Below are 20,570 nucleotides of genomic sequence, written 5' to 3' on the forward strand. Positions count from 1 at the left end.
GAGAGGCTGAGAAATCTAGGATCGAGACTGATAGGCTTCAGTTTTGTTAACTGACTTTGTTGTGATATAAAAGATATATATTAGTTGAAAATTGGAGTGAGGGAGATAGGGTACAGTAACAGATGGGTAAGTTCGTCTCTAAAATGTTAGGTATGGGTGACAGTTAACTAGATTTCTTTTTATTTCCCTTTATCCTTTGGTATGTGTTAATGATTTATTTCATTAGGTTGCTTTTTTTGTTGTTTGTTTGTTTTTAAAATGAGGAAAGAGGGCTGCATATTCATTTATTTCTTATATAAAACAAAAGAATTTTCAGAGGCAATCAGTTCCGGGCTGCTCTGGGACTCTGTTCTGGGAGCTTGGGCTTCTGTTTTCCTACTCCCCATCCTCAGCTTACCATCTAGGTGATTCCAGCTAGAGGGGCAGGGGTTGAAGCAGAGCGTGTCCTTTCCTTCTATCCCATTGACCAGAACTTAACTACCAGGCCACACCTACAAGGATGGCTGGGGATCCCAGTATTTATTCTGTGTAAACATATGCCTAATTAAATTTAAGGGCTCTATTAACAGAAAAGGGGAGGAGAAAGGATATCAGGGAGACCTAGAATCTGATGCGAGTTACAGAACAGTGGTTATATAAATATGTAAATATTAAGAGTAAAGTGGAAAAATACATGTGCTTGCATCTGCACAAAATAATCTTGAATATAGTAGGAATTTTTTCCATTTGTTGCTTCTGGGAAAGGGGACTAGGTGGCTGCGGTCAGGATTGGGAGAGAGGCTTTTTACTACATACCCTCTAGAATTTGTGAGATAAAAATTTTAACTTTTCAAAAAAAGTAAATGAAAAGTATGGCAGTCTGATATGTAAGTGCAGGAATATATATGTCATTAAGAATCAACAGTACTTAAAATTACCATTTTAAGTATGTTTAACTCTTCTTTCATTAAAAAGAAAATGGTTTGCTGAAATTTCAAAAAAAGTGGTTTATACCTAGGTACCTTCAACCCTTTCTGATTCCTGAGGTGTTTTAAAAGTGGTCAGGCAAAGGCATTGATGAGTGTCTGAACAGTGGAAGAATTCTTATTTATGAGGCATATTTTTGGGAGGGATATCAACTTTAATGATGCAGATATTTTTATGGTATTGGGGGAGCAGGTCAAGATAGTATGTTTATTTAGAAATTCTGGAAATTCAAAGTGAATGAACTGTAATCATGGAATTAAGTCAAGAGAGATGTGTTCACATATATGCACATGTGTTTGTAGGTATGTGTTATATATATTACACATTGTGTGCTTATGTCCTAGAAGCCCAGGGAATCTTTTAAAAATGCAGCTCAGAATTGTATCTAAAGTAAGAAGTCTCATTTCTACACTAAAATAGTAATTTATGCTTTAATTCTTTGCATTGATATGAGCTAAAGAAAGATGACCCATTTAATTTTTGGCATATTTAAGTTTTTCTTCTTTCTAGTTGAACAGAACTAAACTTGCTTGTAAGTTACATCCACTCATTGGTCTGATGTCTGGAGCTACCCAAAATGCAATTAATCTTCTCTCCTAAGTGACAGCTTTTTAAATATTTGAGTAAAGCTAAAGCATTCCCTGATGAATCTCCTCAGCTAAACTCTGTTAAAAATAATTTTCACATTGTTGTTTCTCCATCCGTTACCAAACTTGTTGCCTTCTGTCTGTTACCACCTGTTGAAATGTGGCAGTCAGAAGAGCAGATCTTGGTGAGCTGATTATTGGTGTTGATTTGTATAATATGCTTCATTAACTTGGGCCATGAATACATTTTTAGTAGCCATATTTCATAGATGACATGTTGAACTGTAGTCTGCTTAAATCCTTTAATCTTTTGTAAGTAGTCAGCTGCTAAACCATCTTGTATGTCTGTGGCTGGCTTTTAGGAATTATGGGCAGAACTGTATGCTTGGCTTTTATTATATTCCAGTTAAAAGTTTTGGTTCATTTAAAACCGTTGGTTCATTTCAAACATCACTGACTTATATCTTAATAGGAATGATTTTAAATAACAAAGATTAATCCTTAGCATCCTGCCTTGCAGCTCTTAAGAAATGGAAATTTAGGACGAAGAAGAGAGGGTTATTTGAAAACCTAAAATAATGACGTGCCGTTGCTTTGTTAATTCAGGAAATATATATTAAGCCCCCGTCGTGTGATCCTGGGTAGCGATATGGCCCTACCCCTTACAGAGCTAATAGGGAGGCAGTAAGCATCTGAGAGCCTGATAGAAGAGGAAGGTCTTCAGAAAGGGAGTCACCAAACTAGGACTGTGTTGAGATTTTGTCTTGGGCATTCAAGGCAGGCATTAAAAAGAAAGCAAGAAAGACAAAAAGAGGAAGAAAAGAAAACCATTGAGGTATTTAAATCTACATTAGTTTTTCTCTACTATTTGTAGTATCACCCAGTTAAGTTTTCAAATTGGGAAAAAATCGTTTGTTTAGATGTTGTCTATACTTGACAATTTTAAAATATTAACAAGTTTCATATATTAGCTAGGCACTGACCAAGTTTATCATAAAGGACTTCAATGCTTAACAGTTAAAAAAATAAATTATTTCCATGTCTGTGTATCATAAAGGACTTCAATGCTTAACAGTTAAAAAAATAAATTATTTCCATGTCTGTGTTCATGAGCTCTAAACTTTTATCTGTCAAGGTTTAGAAATAGTAATGATAATATTACTGTTCTGAGATAAATGATTTTTCAGATAATTAAAGCAACAAATTATATTGAATATTGTGGAAAATGGCACTGTAATGGGAGGAAGACAGTCTCTCTACCTAGCTGGTAGAATCTTTATTCTCCTTTGATTCTAGTATTTAATGATTAACTGTTTATTTTCATTCCCAGTGTCCCTTCCTCCCCCAGTAGGCGATAAGGATTATAGATGTGTAAGCCACTAACTATAAACAACTATAGGATTTAAAATGATTTCGGTGGAGGGCATTGCTCATCCCCAGTGCAAGATATTCCATTATTTTTATAGGTTTTTCATTTATAAAAACCAGAAATTTTGCTTTCTTAATATTTACCATATGGATTGAATATTCAGTTTTTAAGCTTTAAAAATTAATTTACACTGTCCATTAGCCGTGTGTCTATATAAATACGAATTTAAATGAAGTAATTTGAAAATTCAGTTGTTGTCTTGCGCTAGCCATGTTTCAAGTGCTTAATAGCCACATGTGTCTAGTGGCTGCTGCGTTGAGCAGCACATATTATAGAACATTTTATTTTGTCATTGCAGCAGGTGCTCTATTGAATGATGATGATCTAGATACAAGTGATTTTCATTTAAATTTTTGACTATCCTTACAGTTAAAGGTAGGATTAATCCTGGAGGAAAGCTTACCAATTTAAAAATAATATTTATAAGAATAGAAATGGTCCTCTTCATCTCGTTTGATATTTGGCTCTGTCAGCGTTATCTTTGATCATCAACATTAGTTGGTAGGTACATGCTGACTTTGTTGTAAATTACTATGAATTTGTTGATTAAGCCTGAGTATATCGGTAGGTGAATTGTCCATTCCGGTTTTTACCTGGTGTTAGGTTTCCTGATGATCAGAGTTCTGTATAGTATTCATTTTATATGTGTTCCTTTGTTTTATTGGAAATGGAAGCTAGGCAATAGATGATCATGGTAGTGGCACCATGATATCTTGTTAAGAGGAAGTATAGGATGTTGCCATCTTTTTGTTTAGATGATTAAAGAAAATTTCTTCATGTTTGTATCTTGAATCCTTTTTCACCATGAAAGCATATTTGCTTGTAAATTTAATGCAAATCAGCCATAAGAAATTATCAAAGAGGAGTATGAAGAGTTTCTTCATATCTTAGTGAGTCTAAAAAACAAAGATAATAACTAACTTTATTTACAAAGCCATTATTAGCTTTCAAAAGTCATTTTATTCAGTGTAAAATTAAGAATTGTCATACTATAGCCCAATAATTTTATGAATTTCTCTGATATTAAAAAGCACTGAGATAAATTATATTTTTGTACTCTCACCATCTGCCAGATAGGATTATATATGACTTAAATAAAGAGGATCTTGAAATTTCATGCCTCCAAATTATAGTAATTTCTGAGACATCACTGTAGCATTCAGACTTTTAATTATAGGGAAGCAGAATGATTAGTTTTCAGTGATTGTGATTTGGTACATATGCACATTTAGATAGCTAAGAGTGGAATAAGATCTGAAGACAGTCCTTTTAATAAATATTAGACTTTATGGCTGGTAGAATCATCCCAGAATTCACCTTGTTTAGGATGGCTTCCCCAACCTTGATTAGTATTTGTGTATGTGCTTTGGATAGGTAAAATACAAGATACACATTTTGAAATTCTTCATCAAAAGCTCTATATTTTACAGGAGAGGAAAAATCAAGGCATTTAAGTGGGTACTCTGCCCTACATTACATTTTCTTACTCATCAAAAGCCCCTGAAGCGGTGGTGAGAGGATTTTTTGATAATGGAGACTCTTCTAGTTCCTTTTTTGGTAGACACCAAACCTGAGAGTGTACTCAGACATTTGAGAAACCATACGTATTTATTTAGTGACTCCAGGACACAGTAATACATAACAACATTGTAGAGTAAATTGTTAGCAGGGAAATTTTGACAGAATTATTGGGATGCTTGAAACAATCTTGAAAGAGTTAGTTCCTCTTATCCTACCTAAGTAGAAGGTAGAGAAACAATTGAATTACCTATGGAGTGCTAAGCACTGTGATAAACCCTTAGAGAAGTTTTCTAATTTTAATCCTTTAATCAGCCCTTTGAGCATTATTAAACCAGAGAATCAGAGAGGATAAGTTCCCCAAGATCTCCTGTAGCTAATGACAACTGGAATTTGTTAGACTCCAGAATTCTGTTCTTTCCATCATTCATTTTTTTTCCCCCTGCAGTCCCCTGGATTACAAAAAAGTATAATATTCTTAAAATATTGTTATTTTTTTCTTCAGGGAACAAACAGTGAGAGTGAGTGCATATGTGTGTATTAGAGTGGGGTTTAGATCAGGAATAGTTGGAGTTGCTGGATTTGAAGTTTTATCATGAGAAAATAATTGAAAGGCAGTTTATGGTAATTTAAACTGGCAGAGGTTAGGGTAAAAAGTAGCTGTTCCATATAAATGGTAGGTATTGTTCATTACTCTGGAGAGTCTATGAATTCTTACATAATTGAATAAAGTTCTTACCATCTGTGGGAAAGATGGATATTATTGGTTTATAGCAACAGGAACCGCAGTAAAGATTTAGATCTACGGCTAATGAATAAAGTTATCAAAGTGCTCTTACATTATCTTATTTGGCAAGTATTTCCATTTTAAAGATAGGGAAAGCACTTAAGCCATAACTAGTGACTCTTTTAATAAATACTTAGATATTTTAAAAGAATGCTGCACTAGCTATGTCTGAAGTAGAAGTAAAATATATCGACTTCTTGAGTAATTGAATGGAGGATTATATGCATTATCTTAGGAAGGAAATGCATTTTAGGGTTTTGTCTGTTTCTTAAATGTTTGTATTTTTTATTTCTAGGCTGTTCGCTGCTACGAATCTCTAATCTTAAAAGCTGAAGGAAAAGTGGAGTCTGATTTCTTTTGTCAATTAGGTCACTTCAACCTCTTATTGGAAGATTATCCAAAAGGTAATTTTTTTCCCTTGTTAAATACTGTTTGATTTATATATGTACTTAAAATAATTGTAATTGTACTCTGTGTTTATCGAAGGTATTACCATTTTTACTTCTAAGAAACCATAAGCTTATGAACATCCTAAACAATGAGAAAGAATAGTTGGAAATGGGAAAAGTTCGTTCATGTATCTCCATGTAAATTATCAATAAGTTGACCATTCAGTTAAACTGATAACCACCTGCATGTGTACTACCATTTTGTTCTGCCTTGTGGAAAATCCCTGCCCTTTAAAGGCTCTACCATGGTAGAAAGTGAGCCACTGATGGGACATTCTGGAAAAGTAACAGAAACTCAGCATTTCTCTTCTTTATCCTGACTGTAAAACTTCCATTTTAGCTGGGGGTGATGGTGAAATATATGTTAATTAAGTTATAGTCAGTTTACAATGTTGTGTCACTTTCTGGTGTACAGCACATTTCTTCAGTCATACATGAATATACATACATTCATTTTCATATTCTTTTTCACCATGAGCTATTACAAGATATTGAATATATTTCCCTGTGCTATATAAAGCTAGAAAATATTTTAATGAAAAATCTGATTTGTACCCTTGTTATTGTAAAGGTAAGTAACACAGAGAAATGATCACATATGAGCTTGAGCATTGGATAAAACATTTTTTTATTCATTTGAAATTTTTTTGTGTGTTGGAAATAAGTGAAGTGAGTTAAATAATTGAAGGTAGTCCCCCAGGATGTGTCCTTTGTATGGTACCAAGTTGCTGACCCAGGCTATTACTCATTTAGGAAGTTAAAAGCACCCCCAAATACCACACTCCTCAATACCAAAGACAAAAATCTATAGCAAAGAAGAACTGTATTCTTACAAGCAAGACCATTTGAGCCATTTGATGATAGTAAACATTTTCATGTGGAGTGGATGGACTTAATGCTTGTTTTCCACAAATGTGTTTAGTGAACAGAATAGCTGGCAGGTTGTTTCAGAGCTAGAGTGAAGGATTGTTGGTGTTTAACTATGCTGCCACTTTTCTGTTTGGTCAAGTGAATACTTTCCTAATGAAAATGTAATTTTACTTTGAGACAGGTATACCATAGGGTTTGAAGTTAGGCTTTTTTTTTTTTTTTTTCCCCCATTCCCCAGCTCATCTCTACCGTTCAGCTGCATTATTGTTAACAGATTATATAAACATCCCTGAGCCTGTCTTCTAATCTGTAAAATGAGGGGAGGAGGTGATAGCTGCTCAGGGGTTTTGGGATTCCTATGTGAAACTGGTTAGTACTTAGCAAAGTGACTTCAGGATAATAGGTATTAATAATTGATCTATTAGGTATTTTAATTTTAATTAAAACTAGTAATTTATTTAAACAAAACCATTGTACAAGAGAAATAATACAGAATTCTGTGCAGTCTGATTTCTCAATGCTGCACCTTTTACTTGGAGAACACAGTAATTTGAGAGCATATAAATAACAGACACCTAAACTTGAAAATTAGGTTAATGTTCGCTTATATAGCTGTATGTCCTTGTTGCTTAGTGGTCATTAAAATATATATATATACACACATACATACATACATATATATAGTCTTTAAAAACTTTATTAGTCTATCAATTTAGCTACATTTTCATTTATAAAATGTTTGGCTATGAAGGTAATGAAAAATCCTGGGATATTTGTATTGGAGGCTTTTTGTTTGTTTGTTTATTTGTTTTTCTTTTTCTTTTTCTTTTTTGGAAAGTGTGGTGGGAGCGTGTGACAGCTAGACAATGTTGTTGGCAAACTGGCTTGTGGGAGTAATCTAATAAGATGGGAGAAGAGAAGGATAACCTAAGAATTTAAATCCTTGAAAAGATGTGCTCCCTGACTGATTTGCTGTCATATGAACAGGCCATCGACAGGCAAGTAGGTTGATTATGGTAATAGGAAGAAGGAGAGAATGGATACAGAGGTATACATGTGTATTTCAAGCCAATGGCTTCTTATTTCCTACATGTGAGTTGTTTTTTTAAATCCTCCTTGAGGCTTTATTGATCGCATTCCCACTTTTAAAAAATTGCTTTTTAAATACTAATTATTAAATTCTTTCTATCTATGCTCTTCATTGTCTTCCTGTAAGTCCCAAACTAGAGCTAGTCTCTGGTAGCCCCTTCCACACACACTATCACCATCACCACCAATTTGTGGAGACATTTGTTACCTCAACCTACTTCTTCCTCTCTTTGGAACCAGTACAAGATGAGAACCGCGAACCCCAGCCAAATAGGTGTTTATTTTCAGAGAACAGATTGTAAACCATAACTTAATGGGGAGTAAACATAAACCACACAATGAACATGTGAATAAATTTCTCAGGTGTATGTATGTGGGAGATTTACTGGCCCTGTTATTCTGAAGATAGATCTTTAATTATTGTCTTGAGTCCTCTTGCGTGTGTGAAATTTTCTGAGCTTAGAGTTCCTTGTGAAAAACTGCTACTTTTGGAGTAGAAAATGGTAGAAACTGTTTTGTGTACATTTGGACTGTGGGTTTTCTGCCCTTATTTCTTATTCTCATCTCATCTGTATCTTGACTTACAGGAATTTGTAAAAATTACTGATCTGTAGATAGTATACTTTGGTTATCATTGCTGTTACAGATTTATTCGTTAAAAATATTTTTTTCTGTTATTTCAGAGGAATTTGAAGCAGAAGGGGAAAAAAAACCTTATAAAACTTTTTTAAGCCCCTTTCTGGTTGGTAATACATATGAAGAGTTTGAAAAATTTTCCATCACTTGGTTTGGTCTTTTGGCCTCTAGGAATTTATTCTAAAAAATAACTGGTTAGAGAATTGTGGGAAAATGGAGGCTGGAGGCTCTTTGCACTTGGCTTATTGTTGGTTGGATTCCTCTGGAGGGAGTTTAGCATACAGGATGTTTTAATAAGGAATGCCTTTACCATCAACACTGTGGAAGATGGGAAATGGAACCAGGATTAGACAGAGGGAGAAGTTAGACTGTGACAGCCTTGGCCAACGCCATGGGGAGTCCCGGGTCTAGAATGGCCCTTCAGAGCCATCACAAGTTGGGGGCCAAGAAGACCAGGCCTTTATACTTTTATCTGTTCGATATTGGGTGTGGGAAGAAGTGGGACTTCAGGCAAGGTTGCTCTCTGAAGCTTACAGCAGCTCACCGCAAGAGGCTCTCTTGTAGGCAGGACTCCCCTCCCAACAGTCCTTTCTTCAAGTGGGATTTGAGTGGTTCTTCACAATGTCTACCATACCTCCTTTCCACGCCTAACCCCACAGCTAACCCATTAACTCAGCTGAGCCAAACAGCTGGTGGAGCTGTCAGGTAGACTTCCTTAAGCCATGGAGATGGTACCGTGATTTCTCTTCTTTGAGTTGAAGAACAGCCTGAGAGACAGAGAACCCTGAGCTGAAGGACAATCATATATGTTCTTGTGAATATATGTGGTGGATCTTAGGAGCAGTTTAATTCATAGAAATTATATGTAAATATCTGTAAATATGTATGGTAAATTATAGGAGAGAAGATAGTCATTAATTTGGTTGCTTAGAAAATCAAGTAGCGCATTCCCTCAAAGTACACAGAGAAATTATAAAACGACAGATTACAAGGTAAGAGACTTGGAATATAGATAGTAAGACTTCCAGAAATAAGGAAAATTAGTTGAAGGTGATGTAATAATTAATCATTCCTGATATTAGCATGAAAACCTTGAAACTTCTAAAAGTAATTTCTTCATGGTTTGTTGTGGCTGGAGGTTTTCCCTGAAATTCCAGCTGATTATAGATTTTTGTCTCTTTCCTCCTTCCTTCAAGTAATTGGTCATTTGTTGCATTGTCTGTCACTTTGCAGCAAAATAGATTTTGGTTGTTTTAGTTCATCAAGCAGTTATAAATAGGGCAAGTTACATGCCAAGAGTTGCTTATGTGGAGAAAGGAGTCTTAAGCCAGAGTTGGTGAGCTTTTTTTGTTTTTCTCCCTTTCTGTATTTCTTGAGTGGAATGACAACACTCCATCCTAGGAGATATATATATTATATATAATAAGAACATCAAGTGCATGTTTTCCAATAATAGATCTTGAGTTTGGCTTCTCAAAAAATTGTCATTTTTTTAATCCTCTAATGATTCACCTCTTTATTGTTGTGGTTGTTGGAACTAAAGGTTGTGACTCTTTTAAGAATCTGCTCTTTGTTTAAAACTTCTTTCAGAGAGTCATTGGGAATTAAGTTTGCACAGTATATATGTTTGCTATATGTAAAAATTACTTTGTGTTGAAATAGTAAAATAACATGAAATAAAAATTGAGAATGCTGATATAAACTGGCATGTAATAGCCATAGAACGAATTACATATATATCTGAAAGCTGATATAGTTATAAGTGTAGATCATCTATATGTTTTCATTGCATTCACTGTCATTGTACTCTATTTCTCCATATAACTTTGTTTAAATATATTTCGTGAAGTAAAAAAAAACATCACCAGTGCCTCCACTATCTCCCATCACAATTTGGGAATCACTGATTTTGTTCAATCTACTTACAGCCTAGAATAGAAAATGCAATTGAGAAATAACCCAAGGAAGCAAAATAGTGACCGTAACCCAGGTTGTCAGCAGCCCATATTCAGGCCATAAGCAAAAGTTGTAGTAGCTTCAAGAACTAGAGAGTTGGTGGCAGGACACATTGAAGGAACACAAATAAGACAGCTAGCTACTTGATGTTTCTTTTTTTTTTTCCCCTCCTTTTTCAGTTTTATTAGGTAGAATTGATGTTTCTTGTAGTAAGCCAAATGTGAGATGCTAAAGACCTTGAGGAATATATTATTTTAATAATGAAACAGAAGTAGTAAATCTGAGATTTCAGTAGATGTATTAATTTGACTTGAAAACCTCAGTGAAGATGCTGATGTAGGAGTAAAAGGATTACATGTTTGTTTCTTTACTTTTCTAACTTCCTGTCTGTCTCTGTAATCTTAAATCTTTTCAAACCTCTGGAGAGAGGGGGACATGGGAACAAAGTTCTGCTGTGTTGGATGCTGTCCAGAGGGTTTTTCAGATGTTAATATGTATTAATGCTACATTTAAGGGAAGATGTGTTTTAGGCAGTCATACATTTGAGAAGGCAGAAAGGTGCTAGAAAGCTAGGTGCATCGTCATTTATATACAATTAGACAGTTAATATAAGCTCTTTGAGATCTTACTTATCTCACGGTATAAATAAAACTTTTCATTCTAGCTTTAGATTAAAAGAAAAAAGAAATTTATTGACCTAATAACCGTAGGCAGCCACAACCTGTTCCGGCCTAAAGATGACAGTCAGTGCAACTGACAGATTGATTTGTATTTCTTCCCTTCCCTCCCCTTCCATGCCCATAGACTCACCCACTAGCAGCTAACCTGTTGTCTGTAGTGTTACACATTGAGCTAGGGATGGAAAGAGAAGTGCTGAGTTCTGCCTGCAGTTAGTGTATCGTCTAATATAGGAGGGAGTATAGATTGAATTTTAAATCTTTTCCTTCCTTGCATTTCTGTTGCATCTAACTCTGAATAAGACTCCCCCTTTACCCTTAACCTACATTGTTGATTCTCTTCATCCCTGTTCTGTGTGTACTTGTCATCAGGCACGCCCTCTTTCTGTTGTTTTGGTGATCTTAACTCGAGCCATCGTATTTCCACGCATATGGAAGTCTCTGCCACCTACTGCATCTTTATCTTGACCCTTTTTACTTCCCTAGTCTGTTTCTCTAGGTCTCTCTTTATCTCTCTCTGTTTAATTCCAGATGAATTATAATATAGCTTTAGCCTCCTCTTTTTATTCTTTGTTTCACTTTACTCTTACTAAAAACCTTTTTAGGCTGCTTGTGACCTGTAAGGAAATAACTTGGATTAAATGACTTGATGTCACAGTCTCTTAGAATGAGGTGAGGTGAGGATTAGAATGCAGGTTTACCTAAAACTGCTTCTTTGCCACTATATCCCATTGTCTTCCTGGTGGCCCTCCTTGATAATGTTGACGATCTTCTAATATTACCAGAGAAAGTGCACTTATTTTAACACCTACACAAATAATATGTTCATTGTGTAAAGAAGAACAGAATACATACAACCATAAAATTAGGTGAACAGCCTGAGAACAGGAGCCACGTGTTTGTTTACATCTGTAATGGCTTGTTGATATTTTATCTTTTAGAGGCAAATCTGTTTTTCTTTTTTCTTTTTTTTTTTTTAACATTTTGATATAAATCTTTAGATGCTTTTCTGTTACAATAAATCTTCAGTATTTAAAAATTGAATTAGACTCTGGAACTTTAACACAATGTTTCACGTTGATCTATCTCAAAAACATACTGTGTAACATTTCAGTTCCCTTCATAGTGTTCTGTTATATAGGTAGAACAATTCTCTATTGGACTAATTCTCTATAGACTCTTCTTTCCTCCTTCCTTCCTTCCTTCCTTCCATCCCTCCCTCCCTCCCTCCTTCCCTTCCTTCCTTCCTTCCTTCCTTCCTTCCTTCCTTCCTTCCTTCCATCCATCACTATATGGTCTATCCCTGTAGGTAAATCTTTGCACTCATCCATGTTTATATTCTTAGAAGGAATACCTTGATGTAGTAGGTTTTATTGAGTGAAAGGATGTATGTGTACATGTGTGTATGCGTGTATATAGATAAAAGTTTTGATGGATAGTGCTAAATTATGCCGTGAAAAATTTTTGCTAATTTATACTTACAGTATAAATTACAGCATAGTAGAATGCTAAAACTTCCTATTTTCTTGAATTCTTGCCACTATTGGGTATTTTTCTTACCACTGAGCATTACCATTATTATTATTATTATTTAATTTGATCACTTTCATAATATAAAAATGATACAGAATGATTACGAAGTTAAAGGATAGATGACTGTGTGTAGGACCCCTCCCAACTGTATAGGTGATTCTTTGATGCTTGATAATATCCTTGTTTGATTCTACTCTTCCTCTTGTTTTCACGAGGTAAAGGGCAAAATAAAAGAGAATGTGAGAAAGATTATAGAACCCCTAAGTTGTTAAAATAATTTAACTTGCTTCTCGTTTATGTTTATTTTTTTCTTTTGCATTTATTTTTTTAGACCCAGCTCCTTTGTTACTACTTTACCAGTTTTCTATAATCTTTTAAATTCATTATGTTTTTCTTTTTTAAGTATAAAAAGACTAAATGGGTTTATTTAATATGGAAAAAGTAATTCAAAGTCTACCCATAAATAGATTTTAGGGATTAAAAAGGTCTGAGCTTTGGAAATTGGTTGATAGAGTTGATACCGATATGTTTGAGCATACCATTCTTGGTTAAGTGGTAAAAGAAAACAACAGTCTTGCCTGAAGTCTTGTTAAAAAGATTTCCTAGTGGGATGAACATGGACTTCTTGAACCAATAAAGAACTCAAGAATCACAAAGTGAAGATTAGGTGAGTTGGGGAAGGAAAAACCTGGTTAGACATTTGCTACAATCATTATGAGACTGGTTTTAAGCATAATAAGGATGTCCAAACAAATGATTTCCCACATTCTCTATTAAGGACTTGAGAAAAACCTAATTACGTTGGTAGCTGACTTAAAGATTAGAAATAAGGACTGTGCTCTGGTTAAAAGGATTTCACTAGAGACTCTGGTGGCAGGTACTTGTATAGTCTTTAGAGTTTTAAGGATTTATTTGGATTAGGAAACATAAAATATGTTAAGGTCTTTCTTCAAATAGGATGCTAGACCTAATGGGGTAGAGTATAATTGTCGAGAAATGTGAGTGGAAAGGTAACAAACGCTCATAGAAGAAGTGCCTCATTTACAAATCTGCTTGCAATTTGGAGCGTTTACTTTTTTGACTTTAATTTGAAGGCTTGTATTTATTTCTCATGGATGCCATGTTTCTTCCAACTGATAATCACATAGTCTTCTTGTACCTCAGTTTCAGTTACTTTGGAGGACATCATACTGTCTCTTTTAAGGGCTCCTCCAATTCTAAAATGGGAATTTTATGAAGTCATGTAATACATATTATTCAGGTTATTGGAAACATACCCTCCAAATTCATTGAATTCCTTAACACCATTAAAAGGACAGTCCATATTTGGTATGGTGACTGCACAAATTTGTCAGGGACCCTGGCTCCTATTGGTTAGGATGTTTTCAGGCACAAATGTGAAAAACCTGATTGTAGCTTAAACAGTAAGGAGATTTATTTCCTCATGTAACTGGAAGTTCGTAGATGAGTTGCGTGCTAGGTATAGTTTGAAGTCTAGAAGTATCCAGGTACTTTGCATCTGTTTCCTCTATCTTCTGTGAGATTCGTCTTAAGAAGTTTCCCTTGTGGTGACAGTTGATGATATATGCTTCCTTGTTCACACCCAGCAGTAGAGAGAAAACACCTTTCCATGACTCTCCTCTGTAAATCAGTGGTGATTTCTGCACACAAACTTTGACAATTCTGTTGCATCTAGCTTGATAGGTTGGCTTGCTTTTCTTTTTAGAAGACCATTAGTCAGTGATCTGTATGAGCTAGCTACACTCATGTGTGAAGAGCTAAAAAGTGGAAGATGGCTTGAAATCAACTCTTCCTCAAAACTGGAAAAATTACAGTCTAAATGTCTTTCTAGTAATAGGCTGGTTGGCATCATCTTTGTGCAAAAAAGATGAACATTATTCAGAGAAGTTACTTATTTAGTTATGTGATGATGTTTTTGGGTAATGCTTCCCTAATTTGAACATGTTCAAAAAGTTCTCTATATGGTGTTCCTATGTATTTTGGCTGTTTATTGATAAACAGTATGAAAACATTATACCTGGAGTTTTAGAAAATGTTAATTTCCACCCTCCCCATTTTTATCAGTATAAGATTTTATTACGCTTTTTGAAAATCTTATTTGAAAATATAAATCATTCTTTTTTAAAATTGAGGTATAATTGATATATAACGTTAGTTTTGGATATATAACATAATGATTTGAAATTTGCATATATTGTGGAATGATCACAGTAAGTCTAATTAACATCCATCACCGTACATAGTTACAAAATTTTTTTTCTTGTGAAAATTTAAGATTTACTCTTAGCAACTTTCAAATATGCAGTATAGTATTACTAATTATAGCCACCATGCTGTACATTACATCTCCATGACTTATTTATTGCTCATGAATTTTAAAAAAGCAGCTCTTTACCAATTCTAATGTGCATATATAACTCTGAGTTCGCTTTGTTACCTCCTCCTCACTGAAGTTTTGGAATGACAAGAGCTACAGTTGACCCTTGAACAACATGAGTTTGAACTGCATGGGTCCACTTATACGCAGAATTTTTTCAATACGTATATGCACTACTATGTTTATGATCTGTGGATGCAGAATCCATGGATATGCAAGGCTGACTATAGGATTTGAGCGTAATGGATTTTGATATGTGTGGCAGATCCTGGAACCAATCCTCTGCAGATACTGAGGGGTGACTGTATTATAATAGTAAATACTTCAGTACTACATGATCTGTGGTTGGTTGAATCCGAGGATGCAGAACTGTGGATACAGAAGGCTGACTATAAGTTATACTCGGATTTTCTACTGTGTGGAGGGTCAGTGCCCCTAATCCCTGTGGTGTTCAAGAGCCAACTGTAGTTCCTTTGCTCTTTGAGGTGGTTGAGCTCTTAGTCATTCTTGGAAGTGAGATCCCTTGTAAGAACAGGTAACCCATCACATTCTGGAGTATTAATCCATTTATCACATTTGATCTCTGAGGAAGGTCAAGTTGATTGAGGAGGTTGCCTAGGTTCTGTTCAAGTGCAGGTCTGAGATCTGACCATAGTTTTACTTCCTTGAGCTCCTGTATACTTGACATTTGTTACAGTGTCTGATTATGAGCAAGGATGCCCCAGAATTCTAACTTGTTTGCTTTTAAGTATCACTGTCTACTGGGAGGTGGGTATGGTGGGAAGTTTGTTATAAAGTTACTTAAAATTTGTATTAATTTTGAAATGGGACATAATTGTGACTCATGCTTATTTTCCCTCTTTCAGCATTATCTGCATACCAGAGGTACTACAGTTTACAATCTGACTACTGGAAGGTTAGTGCACATTTGCATCCCCCCCACCCCCCTTTGCAGATTGCTGCTGTTTATGCTCAAAATGAATTGTGCTCTTGCTTTTTTGTTTGCTTTGTTAACTAAAAATATTACTTCTAGGGAAAAGGGATTGGAAAAGGGAAAATGAGTGTTCTTTCTTTGTGCTGTGTTGTATGAACCACCTTGTGTTTTGTTAAAAGAATTAGATTATTTTGATACAATTGGTTGGCCAGAGATGATCCAAAGTGTGAGAATTTAAAAGCCAGCAAAGCCAAGTGGTAACAAAATGATTCTGTGGCTTTCTTAAGTTGGTACCTGGGAATAAAAGAAGTCTGAAGTTGCGTGTATCAGGCTGAAAAGGGAAGGCATAATGGGAAAGTTAGAATGGAAATCTTTATTGGTATAGTCTGTCTATAATTGGAGCTCTGAGGACAGCTGAACCTAACTGTTTTTTAAAAGACCTGTACCTAAATGAAGAACTCTGCATAGCAATGAATCATCTGTTTTCTTAGTTTAAGCAGTGCATAAAGTTACCTGTGCAAGTTAATCTTTCACATCATGTTTACTTTTAAGTGTAAGTTTATTGACCTGTGGAATTTCTTTATCTGAATTGCCACTTCAGATTTTTAAGGTGGATTTTAAGGTGAAATTAATTTTTCTATTGCCTAGTTTATCTTTCTTTTTGATTTGTAGAAGTTTTAACAGTATAGTTTGGTAACTTTTTTAATGTACTGAAAATATCTTCCCTAGTTTATCATTTATTTTGTTTTCTTTTTAAAGCTTATTAAGTATAATTAAATACTATAAAATTCAACTGCTTTAACTATGCAATTTAGTGCCTTTTAGTAAATTTCCAGAGTTGTGCAACCATAACCAAAGTCTTGTTTTAGGACATGTTCATCTCACCATGATGAAACCTCAAGCCCAACCCCTAGCAAGTACTAATCTGCTTTCTGTTTCTATGTATTTGTATTTTCTGGATATTTCATATAAATAGAATCATATAATATGTAGTCTTTTGTGACTTGCTTTTTTTCTGTTGGCATATGTTTTTAAGGTTGATCCATTATAGCGTGTTTACCATTTTATTCATTTTTATTATCTAGTAATACTCCATTGTGTGGATATACCACATTTTATTTATCCATTCATCAGTTGATGAACATTTGTATACAGGTTTTTGTTTGGACATGTATTTTCAGTTCTCTTGGGTAAATAACCAGGAGTGAAATTACCATGCTGTACAGTAAATCTGTGTTTAATACTTTGAGAAACTGACAAAACAGTTTTTCATATTGCCTGTAACATTTTGCATTCTCACCAGCAGTGTATGAGAGTTCCAGTTTCTCCATATCCCCATCAATTGTCCAGTTTTTGAGTGCAGCCCTCTTAGTGGATGTGAAATAGCATCTTATTATGGTTTTTATTTGCATTTTCCTAATTTTGATGTTGAACATTCTTTGATGAACATATTAGCTATTTGTATATATTCTTTGGTGAAATACCTATGTAAACCCTTTGCTGATTTTTAATTTTTTTTTTAATTAGTGTGTTAAAAAAATTCTTAGTACACTCTGGATACACAACCCCTTACCGGATTTACGATTTGCAAATATTTTCTCAAAGTTTATGGCTTGTATTTTCATTTTCTTGATAGTATAGTTTGAACTGTAAAAAGTTTAATTTTGATGGCATCCAATTTTTCAACTCTTGTTTGCTTGTGCTTTTGGTGTTGTACCTAAGATATCTTTGCCTAACCCAGGGTCGTGATCATTTCTTCCATTGTCAGTTGCTTCAGTACTGCAGTAAATAGTAAATGTGTCTTTTCACATTTTTGTTAGTGGTTCTTTGGTATAGATCCTCCTTGGTCAGCCTGGCTAGAGGTTTATTAATTTTATTAATCTTTGCAAAGAATCAGATTTTTGTTCCATAGATTTTTTTCAATATTGTTTTCCTGTTTTATATTTCATCAATTTCCTACTTCCTTGATTCCTGATTTTCTTTATTATTTGCTTCTAATTCGTGTTTAATTTTCTCTTATTTTCTAAGTTGGAAGCTTAGATAATTGATTTTCTATCTTTTTTTCTCTAATATAAGTATTTAAAAGTATATATTTCTCTTAGTATTGCTTTAGCTGTATCCTCAGGTTTTTATATTTTAGGTATTGTAGTGATTTCTATTTCATTTACACAGCATACTCTGTATAATTTCATTCTTTCAAAATGTATTGACTTCTTTATTGGGTCAGTACTCAAAAACAAGCATGTGATTTGCATTTGTTAGCTGTATTATGCTATAAATAGTAGGTAAATATGGTTGATAGTGTTTTTAATAGTGTTTTTCAAATTTTGTCTAACAATTTTTTGTCTTTTCATTTGCTAAGAGGTTATTATCTCTTGCTATGATTGTGAAATTGTCTTCCTTAATTTTGACCTTTTGTTCTTTAATGTATTTTGAAGCTCTCTTTTAGGTGCATACACATTTATGATTATTGTTTTTACCTGGTGAATTGACCCTTTTGTCATTAAGAAATATATATTTTTTTTACCTCTAGTAATTCCTTTTGTTTTGACATGTTTTATCTGATATTAATGTTGCCATTCTTTCCTTCTTAGGCTTGTTATTTCTGTGAGATATCCTTTTCCTTTCAACCTGTTGACGTCTTTATATTTACAGTTCTTTTGCAGATAGCTTATAAATGGATCTTGCTTTTTTTATCCAGTCTGAAAAACCTCTGCTTTTTACTTGTACTGTTTAGCCACTGACAGCTAATGAAATCATTGATATGTTTGGGTTTGTGTTTTTCACTTGATTTTTCCTTTTATGTTTATTGCTTCACTTTTCTTAGTCTTACGTTCCTCCTTACTTGCCCCCCCCCCATATTTCATTCTGTTATACAATTTTACTTTTTCTGTTGGCCTTTTCATCTATTCTTCTTTTCATTATTTGTTTAGTGGTGGTTCTAGGGATTATAACAGTCAAGTCTCAGTTAATATTGCACCAGTTCATGTAAAATGTAGAAAGTTTGCAATTATATAGGTCCATACCTTACCCACCCATGTCCTTTATGTAATAGTTGTTGTATGTATTAGATCTACATTATTAACTCCACAGGTTGCTGTTATTTTGCTTTGAATAGGTCTGTATATTACAATGTAGTAGTTTTATTCACTCATATGGTTATCTTTTCTGATTCTCTTCGTTACTTTCTTTGAATTGTTACTGTGTACTGTCATTTTCTTTTAGACCAAAGAACTTTGTTTAGGGTTTCTTATAGTAAAGGTCTGGTGGAGATGAATTTCTTTTATCTGGAAATATTTTTGAACTTAATTTTAAAGGACATTTTTTGCTAGATAGGGAATTATAGGTTGGCATGCCGTTTTTAAAAAGGTTACTATGAAATCTTGGCTATATTTCCTGTGCTGTACAGTATATCCTTGTAGCTGATTTATTTTATACATAGTAGTTTGAACCTATTAATCTCCTACCCCTATCTTGCCTCATCCTCTTTCCTCTCCCTTCTCATAGTCACTAGTTTGTATTTGTGAGCTTGTTTCTGTTTTATCTTCAGTCATTTGTTTTGTTTTGTTTTGTTTTGTTTTGTTTTGTTTTGTTTTGTTTTGTTTTATTTATTTTATTTTATTTTATTTTATTCTTTCAACTCCACATATAAGTGATAACATTTAATATTTGTCTTTCTCTGACTTACTTCACTAAGGACAGTGCCCTCCAGGTCCATTCATGTTGATGCAAATGGCAGAATTTGATTCTTTTTAATGGCTGAATAGTATTCCTGGGCATGTGTGTGTATGTACATGTACACACCACATCTTCTTTGTCTGTTTATCTGTTGTTGGACACTTACGTTGCTTCCATATCTTGGCAATTGTAAATAATGCTGCTCTGAACATTGGGGTGCATGTGTGTTTTCAAATTAGTGTTTTCTTTTTCTTCTGATACATACCCAGGTGTAGAATTGCTGGATCATATGAAAGTTTTATTTTTAGTTTTTTTGAGGAACCTCCATACTATTTTCCACAGTGGCTGCACCAATTTATATTCCTACCAATAGTGTACAAGGGTTCTCTTTTCTCCCCATCCTTGCCAGCATGTTATTTTTGTTGTCTTTTTGATGATAGCCATTCTGACAGGTGTGAGGTTTTCTTACTTTGGTTTTGATTTACATTTCTCTGATGATTAGTGATGTTGAACATCTTTTCATGTGCCTGTTGGCCATTTGTATGTCTTCTTTGGAAAAATGTCTACTCAAGTCTTCTGCCCATTTTTAAACCAAAAATTTTTTTGATATTTAATTGTAGCTGTTTATATATTTTAGATATTAACCCCTTATCAGTTATATTATTTGTAAATGTTTTCTCCCATTCAGTAGTTTCTCTTTTCATTTTGTTGACTGTTTCCTTTGCTGTGCAAGAGCTTTTAAGTTTAATCAGGTCCCATTTGTTTATTTTTGTTTTTGTTTCCTTTGCTTTAGGACACATATCCAAAAAAATATTGCTATGATACATGTCAGGGATTATTCTGCCTGTGTTTTCTTCTAGGAGTTTTATGGTTTCCAGTCTTAGATTTAGGTTTTAAATCCATTTTGAGTTTATTTTTGAATATGGTGTGAGAAAATGTCCTAATTTAATTCTCTTACTATAACTGTCCACTTTCCCTGCTTTTGAACTTCATGAACATGTAATCATGCAGCATGTTTTTAAAACTTTTTCTTCACTCAGTATTATATTTGTTAGATTCATCC

General features: G+C 34.1%; 1 protein-coding gene across 12 annotated transcripts in view; it reads left to right on the plus strand.

Annotated features, from left to right (window-relative positions):
- KDM6A (lysine demethylase 6A) overlaps positions 1-20,570 on the plus strand; it is a 167,565-nt gene that overhangs the window by 45,616 nt on the left and 101,379 nt on the right. For all 12 annotated transcript variants that reach the window (XR_004318025.1, XM_032475259.1, XM_032475268.1 and 9 more), the window contains exons 3-4: positions 5,583-5,691; positions 15,762-15,811. Coding sequence is in view for 11 of the 12 variants with exons in the window: in XM_032475259.1 (XP_032331150.1) it covers positions 5,583-5,691; positions 15,762-15,811 (159 nt within the window). In the remaining variant the exon portion in view is untranslated. The remainder of the gene's footprint in view (positions 1-5,582; positions 5,692-15,761; positions 15,812-20,570) is intronic.

The sequence above is a fragment of the Camelus ferus genome, chromosome X (assembly GCF_009834535.1).
Source record: "Camelus ferus isolate YT-003-E chromosome X, BCGSAC_Cfer_1.0, whole genome shotgun sequence".
NCBI lineage: Eukaryota > Metazoa > Chordata > Mammalia > Artiodactyla > Camelidae > Camelus > Camelus ferus.